The sequence below is a fragment of the Jaculus jaculus genome, chromosome 2 (genome assembly GCF_020740685.1).
Source record: "Jaculus jaculus isolate mJacJac1 chromosome 2, mJacJac1.mat.Y.cur, whole genome shotgun sequence".
In the NCBI taxonomy this organism is placed as follows: domain Eukaryota; kingdom Metazoa; phylum Chordata; class Mammalia; order Rodentia; family Dipodidae; genus Jaculus; species Jaculus jaculus.
The window spans coordinates 187054979-187077241 of NC_059103.1; the positions used below are offsets into that span (position 1 = coordinate 187054979).

At 43.1% G+C, this 22263-nt stretch overlaps 1 protein-coding gene and 2 pseudogenes across 1 annotated transcript in view; all 3 read right to left on the bottom strand.

The window, feature by feature from the left end:
• Nucleotides 1-4545: 4545 nt before the first annotated feature.
• Nucleotides 4546-5775, bottom strand: LOC101602022 (annotated as a pseudogene).
• A 1626-nt stretch (nucleotides 5776-7401) lies between these two features.
• Nucleotides 7402-7864, bottom strand: LOC101601734 (annotated as a pseudogene).
• A 12468-nt stretch (nucleotides 7865-20332) lies between these two features.
• Nucleotides 20333-22263, bottom strand: part of Rad21 (RAD21 cohesin complex component) — a 46974-nt gene continuing 45043 nt past the window's right edge. The window contains exon 14 of the mRNA XM_045144038.1: nucleotides 20333-22016. Coding sequence (XP_044999973.1) covers nucleotides 21825-22016 — 192 coding nt within the window. The 3' untranslated portion in view covers nucleotides 20333-21824. The remainder of the gene's footprint in view (nucleotides 22017-22263) is intronic.

A 22263-nucleotide genomic window follows, 5' to 3' on the forward strand; every position in this document is an offset into this window, starting at 1 on the left:
TTAAAGGAGCAGGAAGTTGAAAGACTAATATTTGTAAGGGGTAAAGTCTTGACATCAGCATCCAACTCCTGATAAGCTCATTGGTCACTGTCCTGACAACTGATAACTTCCTTCTCTAAATAAAAGCCTCTTGTGGACCACACATTAATAAAGAGATCTACATTTTTTTCTGTAATAAACAAAAGATCTTTAAAAAAATTCTTTTGTTTTTTAGAGGTAGGGTCTTGCTTTAGTCCAGGCTAACCTGGAATTCACTCTGTAGTCTCAGGGTGGCCCCACACTCACTGTGATCTTCATACCTCAGCCTCCCAAGTAATGGAATTAAAGGCATTGTGCCACCACACTCAGCCTTAAAATTTTTTTAAAATAATTGTATTTATTTGAGGGGGAGGGAAGGAGGGAAGGGGAGAGAATGAGAATGGAGCCTTTTGCCACTTCAGATGAACTCCAGACACATGCACCACTCTGTGCATTTGGCTTTACATGAATACAGAGGAATTGGGCCTGAGCCAATAGGCTTTGCATGCAAGTGCCTTAAACAACTGAGCCATCTCCCTCGCCTTCAAAAGATCTTGCATTAAGAAAAGCAAAGAACAGGCCAGGCGTGGTGGCTCACACCTTTAATCCCAGAACTCGAGAGGCAGAAGTAGGGGGATTGGCACGAGTTCAAGGCCACCCTGTGACTACATAGTGAATTCCAGGTCAGCCTGAGCTAGAGTGAGACCCTACCTCAAAAAAAAAAAAAAAAAAAGGAAAAGAAAAAGAAAAGAGCAATGCCTGGCACATAGTGGGCTGTGAACAAATCAGTCAGACTAGAGTCATGGTTGTATTTGCAAGCTCATTATCCTTCTTGGTGCTATCATTCTGCTCAAAGTGGTCACTTTGAATCTGAGTAAAATGATGGCTACATAGAACAAAATGTACTGGGCCCGAGAGAATGAGAAGTCAAGAGTATTCAGGCAAGAGAGAAAGATGCAAGACAGTGTCTGAAAAGAATATCCATGGTGGGAGAACAGAAAACCTGTAGTGCTAAGAAGATCAGAATGGAGGTGACTACTGCCTATTCAGTAAGAAAGGAACTGGGTTCAAAGCTGTAGTAGAAGGGTCAAGTTTGCAAAGCGAGTTTCTGCTTCTACAGCAAGTGAGAAAACAGAGTTCCTGTGGAATGTCCTTAATAATTGTGGCATTAAGCAGGGTCACTCTTTCTATAGATAATGTTGAAAAAAATCTGATTTTAAAAAAATGTCAGCTGGGCGTAGTGGTGCATGCCTTTAATCCCAGAACTCGGGAAGCAGAGGTAGGAGGATCAGATTGCCATGAGTTCAAGGCTACCCTAAAAATACAGAGTGAATTCCAGGTCAGTCTGGGCTAGAGTGAGACCCCACCTTGTAAAACAAAACAAAACAAACAAAGATAATGGCAGATAAAATGATGGTTTGGCACTATGGAAACAGGAAACTATGCTTCACCTCAATTAAGACATAAATTTCTTGTAAGCAATCAGTAACAATGACAGGAAATCAAGAGTGGGCAGTAATTAGTGTGAAATTGCTCTCTGGGGAGCTGTTAATAAAGGGAAATTGTGGATGATGAAGGAGCACTGGCTGGAGCTGTTTTCAGGACTTCTCTTAGACGACCAAAGCAATCACGTCACATCACAATGTTCTCACGGGGGTCAAATAAAATTGATGTCAGTAGGAAAAGGAGCCAGCCTCCCACGCTAAGTGACATGGTCACTGGCCTTCTCAGACTAGAAGGCACTCGCGTCTCCTAGTTACTTGTGGCAGTCATTTGCTTCCTGAGGCCTCTGGCTCTGTCGGCTTCGTCAATGTGAGACCTGTGTCTAGTTTAGTCCCTGAAACATTTCAATATAATTAGTTTTCTCAATCACATACGTTCCACTTTGTGCATATATAAATGTTATTCTGACAAGCAGTGGCTAAGGGGATAAAATAAGTGAGGAGCCCCTGCTTTTCTTCATAACATCCCTGGTTGGAGTCACCCCAAGAAGAGCAGACATGGCCATTAAGCAGCTCCTAGCTTTTCATTTGCAGCTCAACCGCAGCAGGGAGATCTGAGGATGTAACCTCACTCTGAGAGAATCTGACCTTCTGCTTTCAATGAACCGCAGGAGCGCAGCAGTTACTCGGTCTGATGTGATGGTTCCCATCAGGAGCAGGACTCACTGGGTTTGGGGGAAGATGTCTCTCTGCAAGGCTTAGCCAATAACAGAGCTGCCTCTCTTCTTCCTGATGAGCTCATGCCAAGGTGATTTTCCACATCCAGGAAATTGCTTCAAACATGACATTCTGGCTTGGGGCCTGCTTTCATTTAATCAGCACCGATTGCTTCTTCTGTCTTGGTACCCACAACATTTGGGGCACAGGGCTTGCACCATCTTCCTTGTCTCTGCCCTCCCAATCTTCCACCTCTTTGGTGCCTACTCTCTCCAGCTGTGGCAGGTGATGATGGAGCCAGGAGACTGGAGGGTTCCAGCAGTCGGACCTTTCTGGTCCCTGCTGAGAGAAGTCTTCAGCCTTCACTATTTGAGAGAGGAGAATGAAAACAAAATCAAGCCCAAAGCAAAGGTCACGTGGAGTTGAAGTCTCTGATCTTGTCATTTTTTTGACCACAACACTCTCTTGTTCTATGATTGACTCAAAGACAAAACTTTTCAGGCTGTGTTAGCTGAGAAGATGTTACGACCCACATCTTCATATTCTGACTTCACCGTAGCAATAAGTGCCAACAGTTTGCAGTTTCGGAAGCACTTTCTTAGCAGTGACCTCACTTAATTTTTAAACCATTTGTGGACTTTAAGTTTTCTTATTCCCACTTGACATGTGAGATATCTGCACTCAAAAAGCTTCAAGGATAGCTTTATAAATGAGTTAGAGCTGAGAGCTACCCTGGGATTCCTGCTTCCGGAGGCAATGCTGTGAGTTCTACTCTCCCGTGCTTCCTGCTATAGGAAGAAGTAGATGTGTTAATCCGTTGAAGACACTTCATCTAGAACTTACCTATTTTTTCCTGTTCTACCTATCTACGTACCTGGATATCAGAATCCAGATTTGCTAGACTTGAGACTCCAGATTTTATATCACAGCCCTCTATGGGTCCTCTAGATTTTATGTGTGTGGGGTAGGGAAAAACAAGATCCAGATGTCCAGGCACATCTCCACACTGTCAAGGTTTACTTCTTTTTTGTTTTGTTTTAAATTTATTTATTTATTTGACAGAAATAGAGAGAGAGAGAGAGAGAGAGAGAGAGAGAGAGAATGGGTGCACCAGGGCCTCCAGCCACTGCAAATGAACTCCAGATGCATGCTCCCCTTTGTGCATCTGGTTAACTTGGGTCCTGGGGAATTGAACCTGGGTCCTTTGGCTTTGCAGGCAAATGCCTTAACCACTAAGCAATTCCTCCAGCCCTACTTCTTTTTTTTTCATTCAAGTACATTTTTATTAACTCATAAGCCATCTAACAGGCTGCAAAGTCAAACTGAATAAGCCACAATATTGAGCAGAATCTGTTGTCCTTAGTTCTACTTTCTTCAGCCTCAAATCAGCTTCTAACATGAAGTCCAAAGCATTGACAGTGATTTTGTCCCTACACCATTAAAGGCCATCCATGACAATGCACCCTATACTGATAGCTTAGATTGTTTAAAATAAATATTAAAAATAACAATTATTCAATTTAAAAAACAGTATGTCTCTTTCACTGTGGTTGGCACCTGAACATCAAGCCAAAGGAGTAATTTCAGCATCCAATGAACAAATATGTACATAATTCTTAAAGGAGTTGAGAATTAATTCAGTTGTAATTTCCACTTAATAGTTTTTTTCCCTTAGTAAATATAAGCAACTTAAAACAATGTTTTTTTACTACAGTATGATCATGTTTTTTAAAAAGAAATTGTTGAGGCACAAAAGAGTTAAGACTTCCTCAAAGTCATGAAGAGAATAAAGGACAAATAAAAGTTATTTCTTATCTATCTTAAGCAACTGTGCTATAACCCAGCATAAGCCCCCTCAAATTAGCTCAGTACAACATACAGAAACTAGATGCATTATTTAGGAATGTCTGCTTAATCTAAATGGCTATTACTTAAAAAATTAACTGTAAGAGTCTTTCTTTTTTTTTTAAATTTATTTATTTATTTATTTTTTAATTTGAGAGCGACAGACACAGAGAGAAAGACAGATAGAGGGAGAGAGAGAATGGGCACGCCAGGGCTTCCAGCCTCTGCAAACGAACTCCAGACGCATGCACCCCCTTGTGCATCTGGCTAACGTGGGACCTGGGGAACCGAGCCTCGAACCAGGATCCTTAGGCTTCACAGGCAAGCGCTTAACCACTAAGCCATCTCTCCAGCCCAAGAGTCTTTCTTTTTACTGTATGTTATGAATGTTTATCATAAATGATTAACAAATGAAATATGAGCATTTTCTGAATGTCTAGGCATGTGACAAGTTGCTGATTAAATTTGACACCATTGATTACAAAAAGAATATCAATATAAATCTAAATAAGTAAGTTCTAAGAAAGATGCTTATTATCATGATTTAAACAAAAAAGGTGCTACTTTTAAGACCTATAAAATTGGAAGACAGTACCACAAATGCAAACATGTTAGTAAAGATGCACCAAATCATCTTCTAGGTGATCTTTTGCTTTGTATGAAAACGTTCCAACAAAGCACTCATAATGTTTCCTGGTATTCTTTGGTGCTTATCAGTCAGAGCTTGAATGGCATCCTTGGTCTTTTCAGCTAGTTCTTCTGCTGTCATCTTTGGGTCATATGGAATGGGATCACCTAAATAGGTCCGTAACTTCACTGGAAAACCCCCATACATTGGAGCAAACGGAGAGTGGAACTTTTCGTATAGCCATTTAAATAGCATTGTTCCTCCAAGAGATCTAAATCCTTCTCGAATATTTTGTGTAAACATAGGAATAATGGGTGTGAATGCAGTCAGTGATGGCAACAGCACCATTGCCTCAAGTCCTGAACTGTGCTCTGCTCTGCTGCTGCCTTGCTGTGTGTGATCAGATCCCTTCCATCCCTCCATCTCTCTGTGCCTCAGTCTCTTCATCTGTAACACACTTTTGCATCAATTGCAACCTGGGCAAAGCCTTTACGATTACCCCATATGATGTTGTAAGTTTCATCACTAAGTAAGGCTCCTCGAACCCCACCTGGTGAAATAGCTAGCAAGTGACCACTCCTCAGAATCTCAACACATTTCTCTCTTGGTCCATGAAGAACACACAGCACATCAAGTAGCAAACTAAACCTGGGAATTTTTTAAAGACAAAGTGATCAGCTACTACTCGGCAAGTTCTGCCTGTGTGGGTAAAGATTTTAGCCATGAACTAGTAAAAATCTATGGGAATGGCTCCATGATAAAATTATAAGTGCTGGTCCATCTTCTGGTATTTTTTCCATCCCATGAACTTCATAAACATGCCACACGGCTGCATGTCCATCCCACAGAGATGCCACTGTTTTCCTTGCACCATCCCATAAGTTATGAGAGTAGGCTTCTTTCAATGCATTCTTCCTCTTATAAACATGTAGGAATATAGAACAAACCACTGTTCAAATACGTGAATCAGACAAGTCATGTAGGGCACAGAAGCTTGTCCCGCAGGGCAGGTCTCATTTTTGTTTATCATTTTTTCCTTAAGACAAAACAACAAATTCAGGCTCTTTCTTCATTGCAAAAGGAGGTCTTTAACTTCAACACAGAAGTTAGACAAACGTCTCAAGTTTCCATGTATATATATATATCCTGGGTGTGGACACGAGCCCTCGGGACCGGCTCCCGCGCGACCTCCCCCGTGGCTCTTGCACCGGGAGGTTCCCCCCGGGCGCGGGGCTGGGAGTCACCCCGCGAGCCGGCGGGCCTCCGGGAGGGCTCGAGCTCGCCGGCTGCTCCGGAGGACTGGGAGAGATAGCACGCGCTTCGCCCGCTCCAGCCCCGCGACGCCAGGCCACCGCTGGGAGCAGCGCGGGGCGGCCGAGGCGGGGGACCACGCACCTGACAGCGACCAGGAAGCTCCGGCGCTGCCCCAGCCCTACTTCGTTAAAAAATTATTTTCTTAAGCCGGGCGTGGTGGCGCACGCCTTTAATCTCAGCACTTGGGAGGTAGAGGTAGGAGGATCGCTGTGAGTTCAAGGCCACCCTGAGACTACAGAGTTAATTCCAGGTCAGCCTGGACCAGAGTGAGACCCTACCTCGAAAAACCAAAAAAAAAAAAACCAAAAAAAAACAAAAAAAACAAAAACAAAAATTATTTTCTTGATAACTTTTATGCATGTATATAATGTAATTTGATCATAAAGCCCCCCCATTACCTTCTCTTGTCCCAGTCCCCTTCCTCTGAACCCCTTCTTCTTACCAACTAGACCCTCCTCTATTTTGATGTCTTCTTTTATCCTCTGTGTGGGTGTGATCCGCCAGGTTTAACTAGGGTTGCCTGCGTGACTATTGGTGGGGATTTTACTGGAGCACAGGCAACTTACCAGGACTACGCCACCAACAACTAGGTCTGCCATTCTACACCACAGACGACTATGTCTCCCATTCTACACCACTGACTACTATGTCTCCCATTCTCCCAGCCACCACTAGCTGCCAGTGACTGCCCAGGGAGCTATGAGAGCCTTACTTCCTTCTCTCCATCTGGCCAAACTGTTAGAGCCTTTTCTCCCCAGCAGCCTGCATAGCACCTTCAGAAACATGACAGTTTGCTGGCAGGGAACTTTCCAACTTGGTTCTAGCTTGATTTCTCTGTGTCCTGAAAATGAAGCAAGTAATGTCATTAGCAACAGGGTGTCTCCATCTAATTCTGGTGGGCAACCGAGAACAGTAGTAAGAGCTTGTATTGTTTTGGGAGCATCAAGGACCTTCCTGACCAGTAACTCGCTGGGAAGTATCCCTGGCATTGGGACTTTTCTACAGTAATGGATGTCTTCTGGGAGCAGCACTATCCACTCATGGAGAGAACATCGGTTCAAGTTCTTTTTTTTTTTTTTTTTTTCTTTCTTGAGGTGGGGGTCTCGCTCTAGCCCAGGCTGATCTGGAATTCACTCTGTAGTCTCAGGCTGGCCTCAAACTCAGAGTGATCCTCCTACCTCTGCCACCTGAGTGCTGGAATTAAAGGTGTGTACCACCATGCCTGTGTTCAAATCTTGTAAAAATTATTATTTTTAGCCAGGTTCAAGGCCACTCTGAGACTACAGAGTGAATTCCAGGACAGCCTGGGCTCGAGTGGTGAGACCCTACCTCAAAAAACCCAAAAAACTTTTTCTTAATTATAATTTTAGTTGACAAAAAAAAAATAGTTTTTCTTCCTAAATGCAACAGATGACCAGGCTCATTTAATCAAAGTGTTCAGTGAAAGCTGTACACAAGACGGCTCCACTCCTGCATCTTCTCAAGTGCTTCCTCCTTATATTTGCCCTTTTCTTTTCCTTGGCGAGATTTGCCTTTCCGTTCCAGAATCTTCTTGCGATCTCTATCCAGTTTTAGCCTGGTGATGACCACCTTGCTGGGGTGAACGCCCACATGGACAGTTGTGCCATCAGTCTTTTCCCTTTGTACCCATGCAGTGTAGATGACATATTTCTTCCTGTACATCTGGACCACTTTGCCAATCTACTGACCTTTATAGTGTTCTTGTACAAACCTGAACTTCGTCATCCTTTTGGATAGGTATAGAATGGACACTGCACTTCTGTCTCAGCTCTTTAGAAAGAGGGGAAGACACAATCTTCCTCTGGATGTGGGAAGGTGTATTGAAATGCCTTTTACAGTTCTTGCTTCAGTCAGAAGTCACAACGGGATTGAACTTCATTTCCGCAGCTACCACTCTGGCGATGGCTGCTAACGGGGACAGCAAAAAAGTAGGTTTTTCTTATGGCTTTTCATTCATCTGTACTTGTGGTTAAACGTCTCACATACTTTCTCTTACTCTCCTACTTACTTCATGAGGACAGGCTGGACAGGGCAGTCCTGCTGTGAATCTAGTGGGTCCCTAGACAAATGCTTCTTTATAACAGCCACCAGCCACCCTGGGTGCAGACGAAGAAGGAAATAGTGATCTGTAGGTGATATTAGCATCACATTAAAAAAAAACTTTTTAAAATTCATTTCTTATTTATTTGAGGGGGGGAGAGAGAGAGAGAGGGAGAGAGAGAGAGAGAGAATGGGTGCGCCAGGGCCTCCAGCCACTGCAAACGAACTCCAGACACGTGTGCCCCCTTGTGCATCTGGCTAACGTGGGTCCTGGGGAATCGAGCATCGAACCTGGGGTCCTCAGGCTTCACAGGCAAGCGCTTAACCGCTAAGCCATCTCTCCAGCCCTAGCATCACATTTTTAAGAGTAGTTTTATTTTTATTTTTTTCTTTTTGATACACAGTCTTGGTATATAGACCAGGACAGCCTTGAACTTCCAGGTCTGCTTCAGCCTCCTGAATGCTTAAGTTTTAGGCATGTGCCACCACACCTACCTTGGAGTTACTTTTAAAACATTGTCACATACATGAAATGCTTTATGTAACACATGCATGATTCATTGCATGCTTGAATAAGCTCAGTAGCATCAGCAGAGGCCCTGTACCTGTAACCTGGTCCAGGATTGCTGACAGCTACCACAGTCATGATTCCCTCTGGCCCCCAAGAGTCTTCCATCTCTGATTAAAGTGTTGCACACCAACAGCATAGATATCAACATGGTTCCTGAAAACAGTTGAGTGGAGTACTCATACTATCTGTGAATCATGGTTGGAATGCCTTCACGGTAGGAACAAGATGTTATGTTTGTAATTAAAAACCTGTGGTGGCTCAGGTTAGTGAGTGGATGGGACGTGCCTGAAATCATGGGAGACATGGACAAATAAATGTGAAAAAAAATGGAGAGAAGGGCTGGAGAGATGGCTTAGCAGTTAAGGTGCTTGTCTGCAAAGCTAAAGGACCCAGGTTCAATTCCTCATGACCCATGTAAGCCAGATGTACAAGGGGGCACATGCATCTGGAGTTCATTTGCAGTGGCTGAAGGCATGCCATTCTCTCTCTCTCCATGCCTATTTCTCTCTCAAATAAGTAAATAAATAAAAATAAAATATTTTTTTTCAAAAAGAAAAATAATGGAGAGAAAAAATTGAAGTTGTTATTAAAAAGTAAAATAGGAAACTGTAAGGAACTCAGTGTCAAAAAGAACAAATATGGGGCTGGAAGAATGGCTTAATGGTTAGGGCATTTGCCTGCAAAGTGAAAGGACCCAGTTTCTATTCCCCAGGACCCACATAAACCAGATACACAAGGGGGCGCATGTGTCTGGAGTTCATTTGCAGTGGCTGGAGGCCCTGGCACGCCCATTCTCTGTCTGCCCTCCTCTCTCTCTGTCATAAAAAAATATATATATATTAAAAAAAGAACAAATATGACATTGAAACATAAATGCTTAGGTTACACTGTACAATATGATACTACATGGATGGAAACATTACACAATATGGCTTCTGTATGTAAGGATAAGCCTGTATCATCTTAATGAATTTTAAACAAAGATTTGAGTTTATTTATTTATTAGAGACAGAGAAAGGGGGAGAGAGAGAGAGAGAGAGAGAGAAAGAGAGAGAAATGGCATGCCAAGGCCTCTAGCCACTGCAAACGAAATTTCAGATGCGTGCGCCACCATGTGCATCTTGCTTATGTGGGACCTGGAGAATCGAACCTACGTCCTTAGGCTTTGCCATCATGTGCCTTAACTTCTAAGCCATATCTCCAGCCCTTAATGAATTTTTGATAGAATACTAAATTTGGAGGCAACAGGGCTGTCCTTCAATTAAGAAGTAAATCCTTTTACAAGTTATTTTTCATTTTAATGTGCAGTACAGTGGCTTGATCATTACTCTTTCTTCTTTTTCATGACCATCTTAACTATATTTCTCCAAAACACAATGGCCGACACCCCCAAAGCCGTTGTGTTGAGCTCTTATTCCTGAATGTGTTTCAGGTAATGCCATTCTTAGTATTCTATGCCCTCTTTCCTAGGCTTTCATTTACTTTCTCAGCTGCCAAAAGTCTCCCATTTATCTGTCTCCTTCCTCTTCTGTCAGGCTATTCTGAGGGGTAATTTTTCATCCTGTCAGTTTTGTTATCCCAATGGTCCATTCATTTCCTCTAGCCTCCTTGCCTTCTTCCTTCACGGCCTCTCACGACAGCACTTTGTTCAGAGAAGTCCTAAAGCATTCAGGAGTCGACAGCTGTAGATTGAGATTGGACTGGAATGCAAAGAGGACTTGATTTAGTAGTGATTACAGGGCTTCAAATCTGTCAGGGCTCTTGGCTGCAAATGGTTGAAACTCCCGTAGGCTTAAGGAAGGGGGATATATTACACCCTTGCCAGAAAATGATTTTAGAGCAAAGCAGATTGGACAAACTTGCCATAGGAACTAGCATCTCATTCAGTGCCTCTGGGTCATGCCTCCCTTTTCTTCATGTTACTATTTTATTTTATTATTTCTCCTAATTTGTTTTATTCTGTAAGCAGGTTTTCTCATGTGCTGGGAAATGTGTCTACTGAGTATTGATTTTGAGCGCTAGAGTCACATTTCCCAGAAGAAAAGGGGACTCTCTCCTCTGCTCCATAGATCCATGCCAAGGAAGATTATCTGACTAGTTTTATGGGTCAAATGCTCTTTTCTTGACAGGACTCTAAGCCTTGGCCAGACCTGAGTTCTGAGGTGGGATGGAAAGGGCTGAGCACCAATGTATGGGGCTTAAGTGCTGCCTTATCCATATCTAACACAGTGTTAAACTCACAGAGGCCAGAGGAGTGTGTACAAATGGAGATTTGGGGCATTCATTTAGGTTAGGCATTCAAAAGTTCTAAAGCGTGTCTCCCACCCCTACTGGATCCATGGCCTGGAGAACAGTGGCTCTCCAACAGAAAGGGTGCTTGGGAGACAAAAATAATGACACAAAAGTACTGCAGACTGCAAGAAATCTTCTTCTTCTTTTTAAAAATATGTTCTTGCAAAAATCATGCAGGAAGTCATCTTTTCCTTTGGTATTACCCCGAAGTCTGATGAAAAACTACTTTGAAGAGAATTATAGTACAGAGAGTTCCCAAATAGTCTTATTTCTTTTGTAAACAAGACTGTTAGATTCTTTCTTAAGCTGTCCACACTAATCCCTATCCTAAAACCACAGTGCTTAGTGGTCTGTCGTGTTGACTTGTGGGCTTGGGAGCCGGATTTTCTTTGGCCACTGAAACAATAATAAACATAACAAAAAGCAGGGTTTTGAAACACACTTGTGCATTCTGTCTTCCCCTCCTTTGCAGCTCCTGACAGTTCTGTCAAGCTTGGGCTAAAATGCTTGATTCTAAGTGATCCATGGTCTGGTACTATCCAACATCCTTGTCAACAGTCATCCCAAAATCAGGCATATGGGTGACACCATCAACCAGCAGCTGACCACAAGCACATGAGTGGGGGCATAAATGCTACTGTATTCATATCTAGCAAATTGTTAAATTTGAGGAGGCTGAGGGAGTGGAGAATCTGGGCTTTCTTTTAGGTTAGGCATTGAAAGCTCAGATATCAGTCAAGGGATTGACGGTAGCTAGACTAAGTCTGCACTATGTTGTGTGGGAAGTAATTGTTGTTCATGGAGTTTTAGCACTCATCCTAGGAGATCATAGAGAGTAGGGAGAGGAGAAAGTGGCTATAGGATGCCTACTGCTGAAAATTTGTTCAAACATTTATTTGAAGGGCTGGGGATATGTCTCAGTAGTAGGGAATTCACCTAGCAAGCTTGAGGCTATGAGTCCAACCTTAGCACTGCAAAACCAAACAAAAAACCAGACATCACTTTTCACGGGAGTGCTTGCTCACCTTCCTATGCAATCATCTCCATCTTTGGTAGAGTGAGGAATAGCTTAGCTGAACTGCACAGAATCTCGGTGGAGGATTTGAGCATGAAGTCCTCACCAAGGACAAGTGCTTTCAAGAATTTGAAAAGGGGATATGGAGGGAAGTTGTTCTTTGAAGATAAAAATAGACAAGGGGGCGCTGAGGAAATGGCTCTGTGGTGAAAGGTGCTTGTCTACAATGTTTCCTGGCTTAGGTTCAGTTCCTTACTACCCACACAAAGCCAGAAGGACAAAGTGGTTCATGCATCTGGAGTTCACCTGGTATGCCCATATTCTCTCTCTCTCTCTCTCTCTCTCTCTCTCTCTCTCTCTGTGTGTGTGTGTGTGTGTGTGTGTATGTGTGTCTCTCCCCACAAATGAATACACTTATTTTAAAAAATAGACAAGGGGGCTGGAGAGATGACTCAATGGTTAAGGTGTGTATGTGTCAAGGTTCTCTAGAAGAACAAAAATGCTAGGATGAATTATATTTAAAAAGGGATTTATTGGATTAGTTTATGGTAGTCCAATAACAGTTGCAGTCCTGAGAATCAAGGAACCCGGTAGCTGCTCAGTCCCCATGGCCAAATGCCTCAGCAGTATGGATCTGGCACTGAGGGCCTGGAGGCTTCCTGAGGAGCCACTGGGTTTCGGTCCACGTGGACCTGCAGTTGATGCTGGTCTTCAGTCCATGCTAGAAGGCAGCAAACAGCTCCGTCAGCCAAGTGGAAGGAAGGAAGGAAGGAAAGAAGGGGCTTTTTTCACTCCCTTTGAGAGGGGCCGCCTGCTCTCGGGGAAGGCCTCACTCTGGGGGAAGGACTTCCTCCTTCAGTTAATCCTTCATGAAAGCAACCTTGGAGACTCACCCAGAAGGTTATTACAAAACAGATCAAGTTGACAACACCTTAACCATCACAAGGTGCTTGCCTGCGATGCCTAATGGCCCAGGTTTGATTCCCCAGGACCCATGTGTTGCAGTCCGGTTCACATTGCTGGCAGAAATCAGCCGACCAAGAGCAGCTTGTGGGAAAAAAGGGGGATTATTTTGGTTTACAGACTCAAGAGGAAACTCCATGATGGCAGGGGAAATTGACAGCATGAGCAGAGGGTGGACATCACCCCCTGGCCAACATAAGGTGGACAATAGCAACAGGAGAGTGTGCCAAACACTGGCAAGGGGAAGCTGGCTATAATACACATAAGCCCACCCCCAACAAAACACTGCCTCCGGAAGGCATTAGTTCCCAAACCTCCATCAGCTGGGAACCTAGCATTCAGAACACCTAAGTTTATTCATTTGAGAAAGAGAGAGGCTGATAGAAAAAAAGAGAGAGAGGGAGAATGATAGGCATGCCAGGGCCTTCAGCTGCTATAAACCAACTCCAGACACATGCGTCACCTTGTGCACCTGGCTTACGTGGGTCCTGGGAAATCAAACCTGGGTCTGTTGGCTTTGCAGGCAAATGCCTTAATTGCTAATCCATCTCTCCAGCCTAAGATTTCTTATTTAAGTTTTTTTGTGGGTTGGAGACTTTAGCTTGGTCCTAAAGCAATATACCTGCTTTGGCTTGGCCAACAAAATTGTGTAAGCTTGAGGAAAGAGGCCATAGTTAATTCACACACCTTATGAGGCAGCTTGACCCCCACTGTGCTTGTCTTCTGCTTTGGGTAGCAGACAGGCTTGGTGATGGCTGGGGGGGGGGGGGTCTCATATCTGCACCGCAGCCCACCTGTCAGAGAAAATCTTTAACTTCCTGGCAGAAGCATCTCAAATGGGTTTGATCTTTTATGGCTACACCAAAGTGGATTGAACATGAGACAGTATGGATTTTATCACAGATTTGAACTTGTATAGGAAACAGAAACAGACAGAAGGTCTGCCTGGGACCCAGGAAATCTTAGATCTTGGTCATGTTTGAGCTTGAGGGCCTCCTTTACTATCAAGACCGCTAGGTTTGTCGAGTAGTAGCAAATTACTCCAGAAATCTAAGTGGCTTAACCCAATACAAGCTTATGTCACTCACGGTCCTGGTATACATGTATGCAAGTACTTAGAAGTCTCGATCCCTGTGGTCACTCAGGGAGCCAGCAAGGTGGAGGCTCCACTATGTGGAAGTTTTTGTGGCACCCCTACTATTCCTAATCATTGGAGGTCAGGGAGAGACAGAGAGCAAGATGGGATGATACAAGAACATGGGCTTCTTGGTGCCTCCATGCAGATTACCCTGCATTTCTTCTCGAGGTCCACTGGCCAGATCCAGTCAAAAAACTTTATCAGAAGCCTAAAAGGACAAATGCATTCTTCGATGACAATGGTCCATGCCAAACTCAGGATCCACATCTGTTGATACATCAGGCTGATAACATGATATGGAAGTGCAAGAAAAAGTAAATGAGAACAGGGAACATGACCTGCTTAACATACACCCTGGTCCACAAAAGGTGTGTCATGAATTCTAGCCATTATAAACATCCTGTGGGCAACAAAGTACAGTGTTGTTATTATCATCATGTGATTCTCCTGGAAGCAGAAGCAACTGTGCCTCAGCTCTTAATTTTGTACATACCGTTTGCGCTTAGTGTGGTGACTCGATGCCAACTCATGCAGTGAAGAAATGTGTCATTAGCATATCCATCACACATATGTTTATTATTTCTTTGTGTGGAAAGCATTTCTAAACCTTTCTCCTAGGCCAGAGGTAGAATGCCTAGCATTCCCCAGAACCACAAAACCAAACAAAAAGCCCTGTATTTTAGCTATTGGTAATATAGAATCCATTATTGCTAAGTACAGTTTTACTCTACCATACTCAACACCTAGCCTTTACTGCTCCAATGTGCTTATAACTGTACCCACTGATCGGTTTCTCCTATCCTTCTCCCCTTCTTAGTCTCTGATACCATTTTATTCTGTACTATTTTAGATTCCGATGTGAGATCACAAAGTACTTGTCTTTTGTGTCTGAATTATTTATTGGGCATCCATGCTGTCACACATGATAGGGTCCTGCCTTTGTTATATCTGCATAGTATTCATTGTGTACATGCACATTTTCTTTATTCACTCATTGGTTCTTGGATGCCTAGGTTAATCCAGTATTTTGGCTATTGTGAATATGTGGCTCTTAGCCATTGCAGAAGCTCCAAGATCAAGAGAAAGGCCACTGACTGAAGTTTCAAGGGAAACTAATTGTTGACACAGCTGTTTTTCACTCCCTAACCCTGGCCTTGTGTCCTCACACAAGAGTGCTTCTCTCAGCAGCCTGGTGAAGTCGTGTGAAGTCTCCAGATCTTCCTTCTTGACTGTCCGGGGTCCGTGTTCTTCCATTACTGCGAGGCTGTCAGAGTGAGTGAGGCCTCTGCAGCCACGGAGGTCATAACAGCGTGCCTGGGTTTCCTAGCTATAAGCTTCATGCTTAAGGGCTGCAGAGATGGCTTTGTTCTTGAGGTGTTTACTTGCAAAACCTAAGAACCCACATATGCCAGATGCACATCGTGGAGCATGCATCTGGAGTTCGTTTACATTGACTGGAGGCCCTGGTGCACCCATTCTCTCTCATTGTCTAATAAATAAATAAATATTAAAAAAAGGACTCACACTCAAACAGAGCTGGAATCAGGACTTAAATGATGGTCCTAGGCAACCGGGAAACTTTTCTGGAAACGCATTTCAGTTTTCTATTCTGTTTGCTTTGTAAGCTATAACGCTGCATAGCCTGATTAAAAGCAGAAAATGTAGGAGGCCATCTTTGTTGGAAATCATGTGACCAACCAGTTTGCTGAAGGAAGAAATGCGAAGCTTACAACCAGTAGTTGGCTTCACCTGAGTTAATTCTAGCTCCAGTCTCTCAGCCACCTTGGCTTTGTGTCTTAAGACTCGGGCTCTCAAGTCATCCCAGGACTTCCTCAGCCCCAAGCCCTTGCTTCCACCACCCTTCTCTCTCATACGCTGTTCTCCACCCATGGAATGAAACCCACTCTTTCTTCAAGGTCTAGTTTAAATATCATTGCCTTGTGTAATTGAAAGCATGTCTTTGTATGCTACTAGCATCTAGCATACTGTCTGGTAAATCTTGAGTTAAAAACCTCCTTTTATTCATTCTTTCATTCATTTCAACCTTTAGGGTATGTGTGTCAACTGTGATAAAATCCCAGCAAGTTTGTAGAAGATTGCTTCTGCTTCAGGATCCTTTCAAGAAAATTCTCAAGTTGTAACTTTTGCCTCTGTGTGTGCGTAAGTCAGAGGACAATTTTCAGGTCACCCTCCCCGCCCTTCCACCTCCTTTTGAAGCAGTCTTTCTCAATGTTCACTGCCCCTTCACCAGGCTAGCTGCTCTGTAGTTCTTGTCAATTCTGTCTGCTTCCCCTCAACTATAGCTGTGCTGGCCTTCTCTAAGTCCAGCACAGCTTTCTGCTTCTGCTACACAGGTGCTGGGGATCTGAACTCAGGTACTTCAGAGTCACTCAGGCCAACATTTTATCCTCTGAGCCATCTCCCCAGCCCAAGTGATAAAGCTTTTAGGCTTAGAACATTTATGATAATCTCTCTCCTCCCCCGAGAAATCAGTCTTCAATCTGTTGTATAACATTTTACCTTGCTGAAAGCAATTTTAAATTAAGGTCTAAAATTATCATCGTCTGGTATGGCAACTCTTCTGAGGAAGCCATGTTGTTATCTAATGATGTTTGAGGAGCTTTCTAGATCACAAGGCTTGTGCATGTATATTACATCTGAGATCATGATGATCATAGGTTTGGTGGAGCAGGGAGAACATCTTATACACTGCTTCTGTAATCGAGACTCTGCAAGCTCTGATTTCAGCAGTTGCTATGGCTTGCAAGGAGTGGAACTTTGAATTTACCAGCTGTAAATACCCTCCAAACAGTGTGAAGAAAACGACTCTTCCTGGAAAGCAAGTCTTCACTCCAATGATTGTGGGAATATGGAATCCCAAATCGAGGATTATCTTATATCTTACCATCTATTCAAATTATGTGGGGCTCCCTTCCAAACTGGATAATATACCACCTGACTGAGGTCAAATGGCTCTGAGATTACAGACGTGCATTCCAAAAACACCTTGTCAAGTAGTTAAGTAAATGGCAGTATATTGTGTTGTTTCATCAGAGGTTGTATTAGAACAGAACAGATAGATCAAGTATGCTATAAAAGAGAACTTGAGTGCTGGAGGGCTGGCTTAGAGGTTAAGGCTTTTGCCTGCAAAGCCAAAGGACCCAGGTTCAATTCCCCAGGACCCACATTAGCCAGATGCACAAGGGGGCTCATGCATCTGGAGTTTGTTTGCAGTGGCTGGAGGTCCTGGCATGCCTATTCTCTTTCTCTGTCAAATAAACTCGTTGAAAAAAAAAAAAAAAAGAGGACTTGTTAGGTTGTCTTATGGCACAGGGGTTGAGTAGACCAACAAGGACTGCAAGCTGGAGAGGCTGAGAAGCTGGCAGAGGCTCAGTCTATAAAGCTGAATGCCTCGGCAGCCCCAGGCTCGTGCTGAAGGCTGAAGAAGCTGGGTACCAGTGTTCAGGGAGGAAGGACGCAACAGCAACAATGAATAGATGCGCTGGCCAGCAAGAAGCAAAGGCAGGCAGAGCAGCAGCAAAGGCAGGCAAGCAAGCAGCACACGAATTCCCTCACACTTTTCTGTAGCTGGGTTGGTGCTGGGAAGGGACCATCCATTCTGGGGGATTAATCCTTCCTGGAAGTACTCTCCTAGACCCTAGGGCTCAGAGGCTTGTCTCTTAGTGGATTCCAGATCCAATCAAGTTGAAAACCAAGATTAAACATCACAGAGGTATAAATCGTGTGGAAATAAGAGATGATGGGAGCGAGGCGGGGTGGAATTTGAGGAGGGCTTACTTTATTGGAGAGCAGATTCTCTTGTACTTAGTGAGAACATAAACTCTCTAAAGGAATGCTTGTGCCTGTTCCCATCACTACTTCTGGTTGTGGTCACTCCTCTCTCAGGGTAAAGCATTTGTAGCCTGAAAAACTGCCAATATAAGCCTATCATGGCTGGTAATGGGGTCACACACCACTCTGGATGCTTTCTTTGCATTGTTATTCCCCACAGGACCCTTAAAAGTTTCTCTAGTACAGACCAAGACTTGGGAAGTTAGGATGTTCATCACGGTTTCTAGTTTGAGACAGAGCCAATCTCTTACTCCAACTCCATGTCCTTGATCAAGTAAGAAGCCAAACGCACTTAAACAGCTGCGGTGCGGTGCTGCTGTGATGGTCACTGAAGATATGGCCATTGTAGCCTGGGCATGGTGACACACACCTTTAATCCCAGCACTTGGGAGGCAGAAGTAGGAGGATTGAGTGAGTTCAAGACCACCCTGAGACTACATAGTGAATTCCAGGTTGAGACCCTGTCTGAAAAAAGACAAACAAAAATAAAGATATGGTCATTGTCTGTCCACTGGTGCCCTAACTCTCTTTCTTAGCACTCAGGACTGTCGACAGTTGAGGTAGCCAGAACAGGGTATTATCTCTCTGGGCCATATGCTTTCTGGAAATAACATTGTACCAGCTTCCTTAACTTGGCAAGTCTCATTGCATCTTTCAATTGTATGAGAATTTCCCAACAGCTGTCGGGCCAATTGACAGCTCATTAGTCCTTGAGTGTCATGAGTAAGTTGCTCACAGAGGGTGCTTTCTCCCTACCAGTTGCCCAAGCACTTAAAATGGCAGCTATGAGGATAGGCTATCTGTAGTGTCTGAAAATGTCACCTAGTAATTGCCTGCCTCAGCCATAGGAGTGCTTCCTTGGCCAACCTGGGGGCCTACAAGACTGTCTTCCACATGCTTTGAGGCCTCATGAACATCTGGAATCCAGCTGCTGTCTAGGTTTAGATTCTTCATGCTCTGTCTCCCATGAAGCTGGGAATGCTTACACCATAGTTCACAAGATCATGGTAGGACAAAGTATATGACAACACATGAGTGACGATGTCCTAATGAAACCCATTACTTGGTAGGCTCATTAAGAACAGTTATCAGGGCTGGAGAGATGGCTCAGAAGATAAGGCACTTGCCTGCAGAGCCAAAGGATGTAGGTTCAATTCCCCTGGACCCATGTTAAGCCAGCTACACAAGGTGGCTCGTGTCTAGAATCCATTTGTACTACTAGCTAGATGCCTTGGCATGCCCATTCTCTCTCCCTCTATCTGCCTCTTTTTTATTCTCTCTCAAATTATAAATTAGGGCTGGAGAGATGGCTTAGCAGGTAAGTGTCTTGCCTGTATAGCCTAAAGACCCAGGTTCAATTCTCCAGTTCCCATGTTAAGCCAGATGCGCAGAGCTGCACATGAGTCTGGAGTTTGTTTGCACTGGCTAGAGGCCCATTCTCTCTTTTCCTCTCTCTCAAATAAATATTTAAAAAAAGAAAGAAAACCTGATGAAGTATGGATGATCAGAATTTCCTTTCAGGAATCTGACCGTTAGCTAAGACCTTCAAGGTAACAAGAGGACAGGGCACGGCAGACAAAGGGAGAGTATCCAGCTCACTGCTAGGTTCCTCCTGGCATCACTGAGATGCCATAGTAATTTCTCTCTAGTCTCCCTTTAGAGCTCTACATTGCTAAACTCCTATCCTGAAAATGGCACAAATCCCTTGTTCTAGATATTTTTACTACAGCCATTTCGAGCAAATATCTTAGGTACTTCCCAAGCATGACTTCATGTCATCTTCATAAGACTGGGGCCCAAGAACACACTACTGCTAACAGGTGAAGTTTCAAACCCTGATCCATTTAATGGCTAGTAACAGGCCTCTTTCCAGTTGCTCTGTTCACAAATTCACGTGATGGCATGGTGTTGGGATTATTCTCCAGTACATTGTAAATACATCTTCTGGAAGTATTATTGTCTAAACTGTGGCAGGAGATCCCCTATTTTTATAAGTTTCTTCCATTCATTCAACTATTATGTGCTGGACAAGAAGCAGCTAAAGCCACACTGGGCAGGGAACATGGTGCACTGTACTTTTCAGCTCCCTAGGTGACTAAAATGGGCAGCAATGTGAAGACGCTGCTGCATGTGACCTGCCTTGTGATGTCTCCTGCCGGGTCTGTTTCCTTCACTATTCCAGCATATGATCCTGCTTTCTTCTGGTCAGCAGACCTTTCCTTGAGTCTCCTCTCTAAAACATTCTGCCCCTTTACATCCTCATCTGCACCTCTCCTGACTACCCTGCATCACTGCAACATATGCTAATAGTCTAGATTTGTGACTTTCTGTTATGTCTCCATACCAAAATGCAAGTTTTACTAAGGCAGGGAATTTCTAGTAAGTGGGATGTATGGTCTACATGAGGCAAACCAAAGAAGTGCGTGGCCATGTTACCTTTTACATGACAAACACCAACTACCTCGATTCCACAATGTACAGCTTATAACACAACTTTTATTAGAAAAGTTATACATAACATAGCATCAACTATTTTCAGAACAATATTAAACCCAATAAGCAACAAAACCAGACTAACAAAATGTGTAACAAGAAACTAATGACCTTTCTATAATCAAACATTCAATTATCTACAATGTCTTTTTACAAAGGGGGAAATCCATGGTTTACAGGCACATCATATTGAAAATAAAACTGCAATAGCAATTTTATACAATTACCATTCTCAAGAGACTCAATCATTAAAATAGTAATTACGAGTTCACAAATTTAAAATATTTCACATAATTTTAAATTACTGGGTATACATGAAGTCTGAGTTTTAAGTGATTTTTTTCCCACAAAAGTGCCGACACTTAAGCTAGAACTTTTAGCATAATTTTACTCTAAAAAAGTTAAGACATGTTTTGATAACCATAAGTCACATCATTTATGGTGCTGCCTGGTCTGTTAATAATAAAGCCTTTATCTGGGTGTTTCTCTTCATTTAAATTACAGGAAACTGTATAAGATTATAGTTGCAAAGCTATTAAAAATAAAGTTCCAAACACAGACGTGTACAGCATTGGAAGAGACCAGTACTAACACTTACAATAAATATCAGAGAAGCCATTTGTTTGTACAGCATTGTTTGCTCAAAGGGAAGTCAACCTGTTGCACAGTATCTTATCAGGGGATTTCTACTCTCATGATCGTATTACTCAGACAAACATATGCAAACATCTTTTAAAAACTGATTTACAACTCCTGGAAACTTATGGAAACACTTTAGCAAGTCTATCTCTGACCATATTGGAGCTGTGCTAAAATGAGTTCCGACAAGTGCATAAGGACTCAAATGGAATGATTTTTCAGAACAGAACACATTCCGCCAAGGTAGTTCGTTTTGGAGTTGACAGGGATCAGTCATGACACAAATTCACATTTCTTGCTCATTATGGAACTAGACTTTAAAACATGATCTCAGCATGACAGTCTCTGGTGCTTCACGGGCTAGCTAAGTACAATGGTCACCAGACAGCTGGCTTCTCTTGGGAAGATACTCTCTCTTCCTGACAAAGGACACAACCCACAGTTTTTACTCAAACTGTTGGGCATTTTCCCTAGAAGTTTTCCTTTTCAACATGGGAATGGAAAACCAAAATGAAAATGAAGACTTTTGACTGTTTATCAACATTATTACATGTACCAATATTGCACATCTGTTCTGAACTGTTGAGTCTTCTGGGTTCTTGGGATCCTGTCTTCCCTACTGGAATACAAACCCAACCCATAAAAGCAATTTCCCTTACAGATGAAATGGAAAAAAAAAAATATTAAAAAACATTGGAGAAAATGAAGAAAGAAAAGGCAGAGATTTTGTACAGACAAGAATCTAAAAATTTTCTCAAAGGGTTTTGGGTGCCCTACACATGGGGGCAATGTGTATGCACTAGTGAGTGAACACTAGCTGTAATGCACCTAGCTCCTTAAATAATATGGAACCTTGGTCCAGGTGTCGCAATGATGTCGCTGTACGGCTCTTCCTGTGTCAGCTCAATGGCCTGCTGCTTTTTAAGAACCAAAAAACTGTAGAACTTCGCTGCAGCCTGCTTCCTGTTTGTATTTCGACACAACTCAAGCAAACTGATAGACTCAGCTCCAGTTTTAGCAAGAGCACGCTGAAATAAAACAACAGCTGAATTAAAGCAAGTCACAGAATAAAGCAGTAACTGAAGGATGTCAATTCTGGTAATGGCAGAAGTAGTCAATGTTCTGTTGGGGCTGAGAATGGACCTGTATACAAACTGACTGACCCTACTCCTCTTAATCTTCTCTCATCCCTTTGCCTAAAGCCCTTCCCGTTGGAGACTGGATGTTTTTGAACAGTATAAGAATGATTCTCATGCTCATCTAGAAGATAAGGGC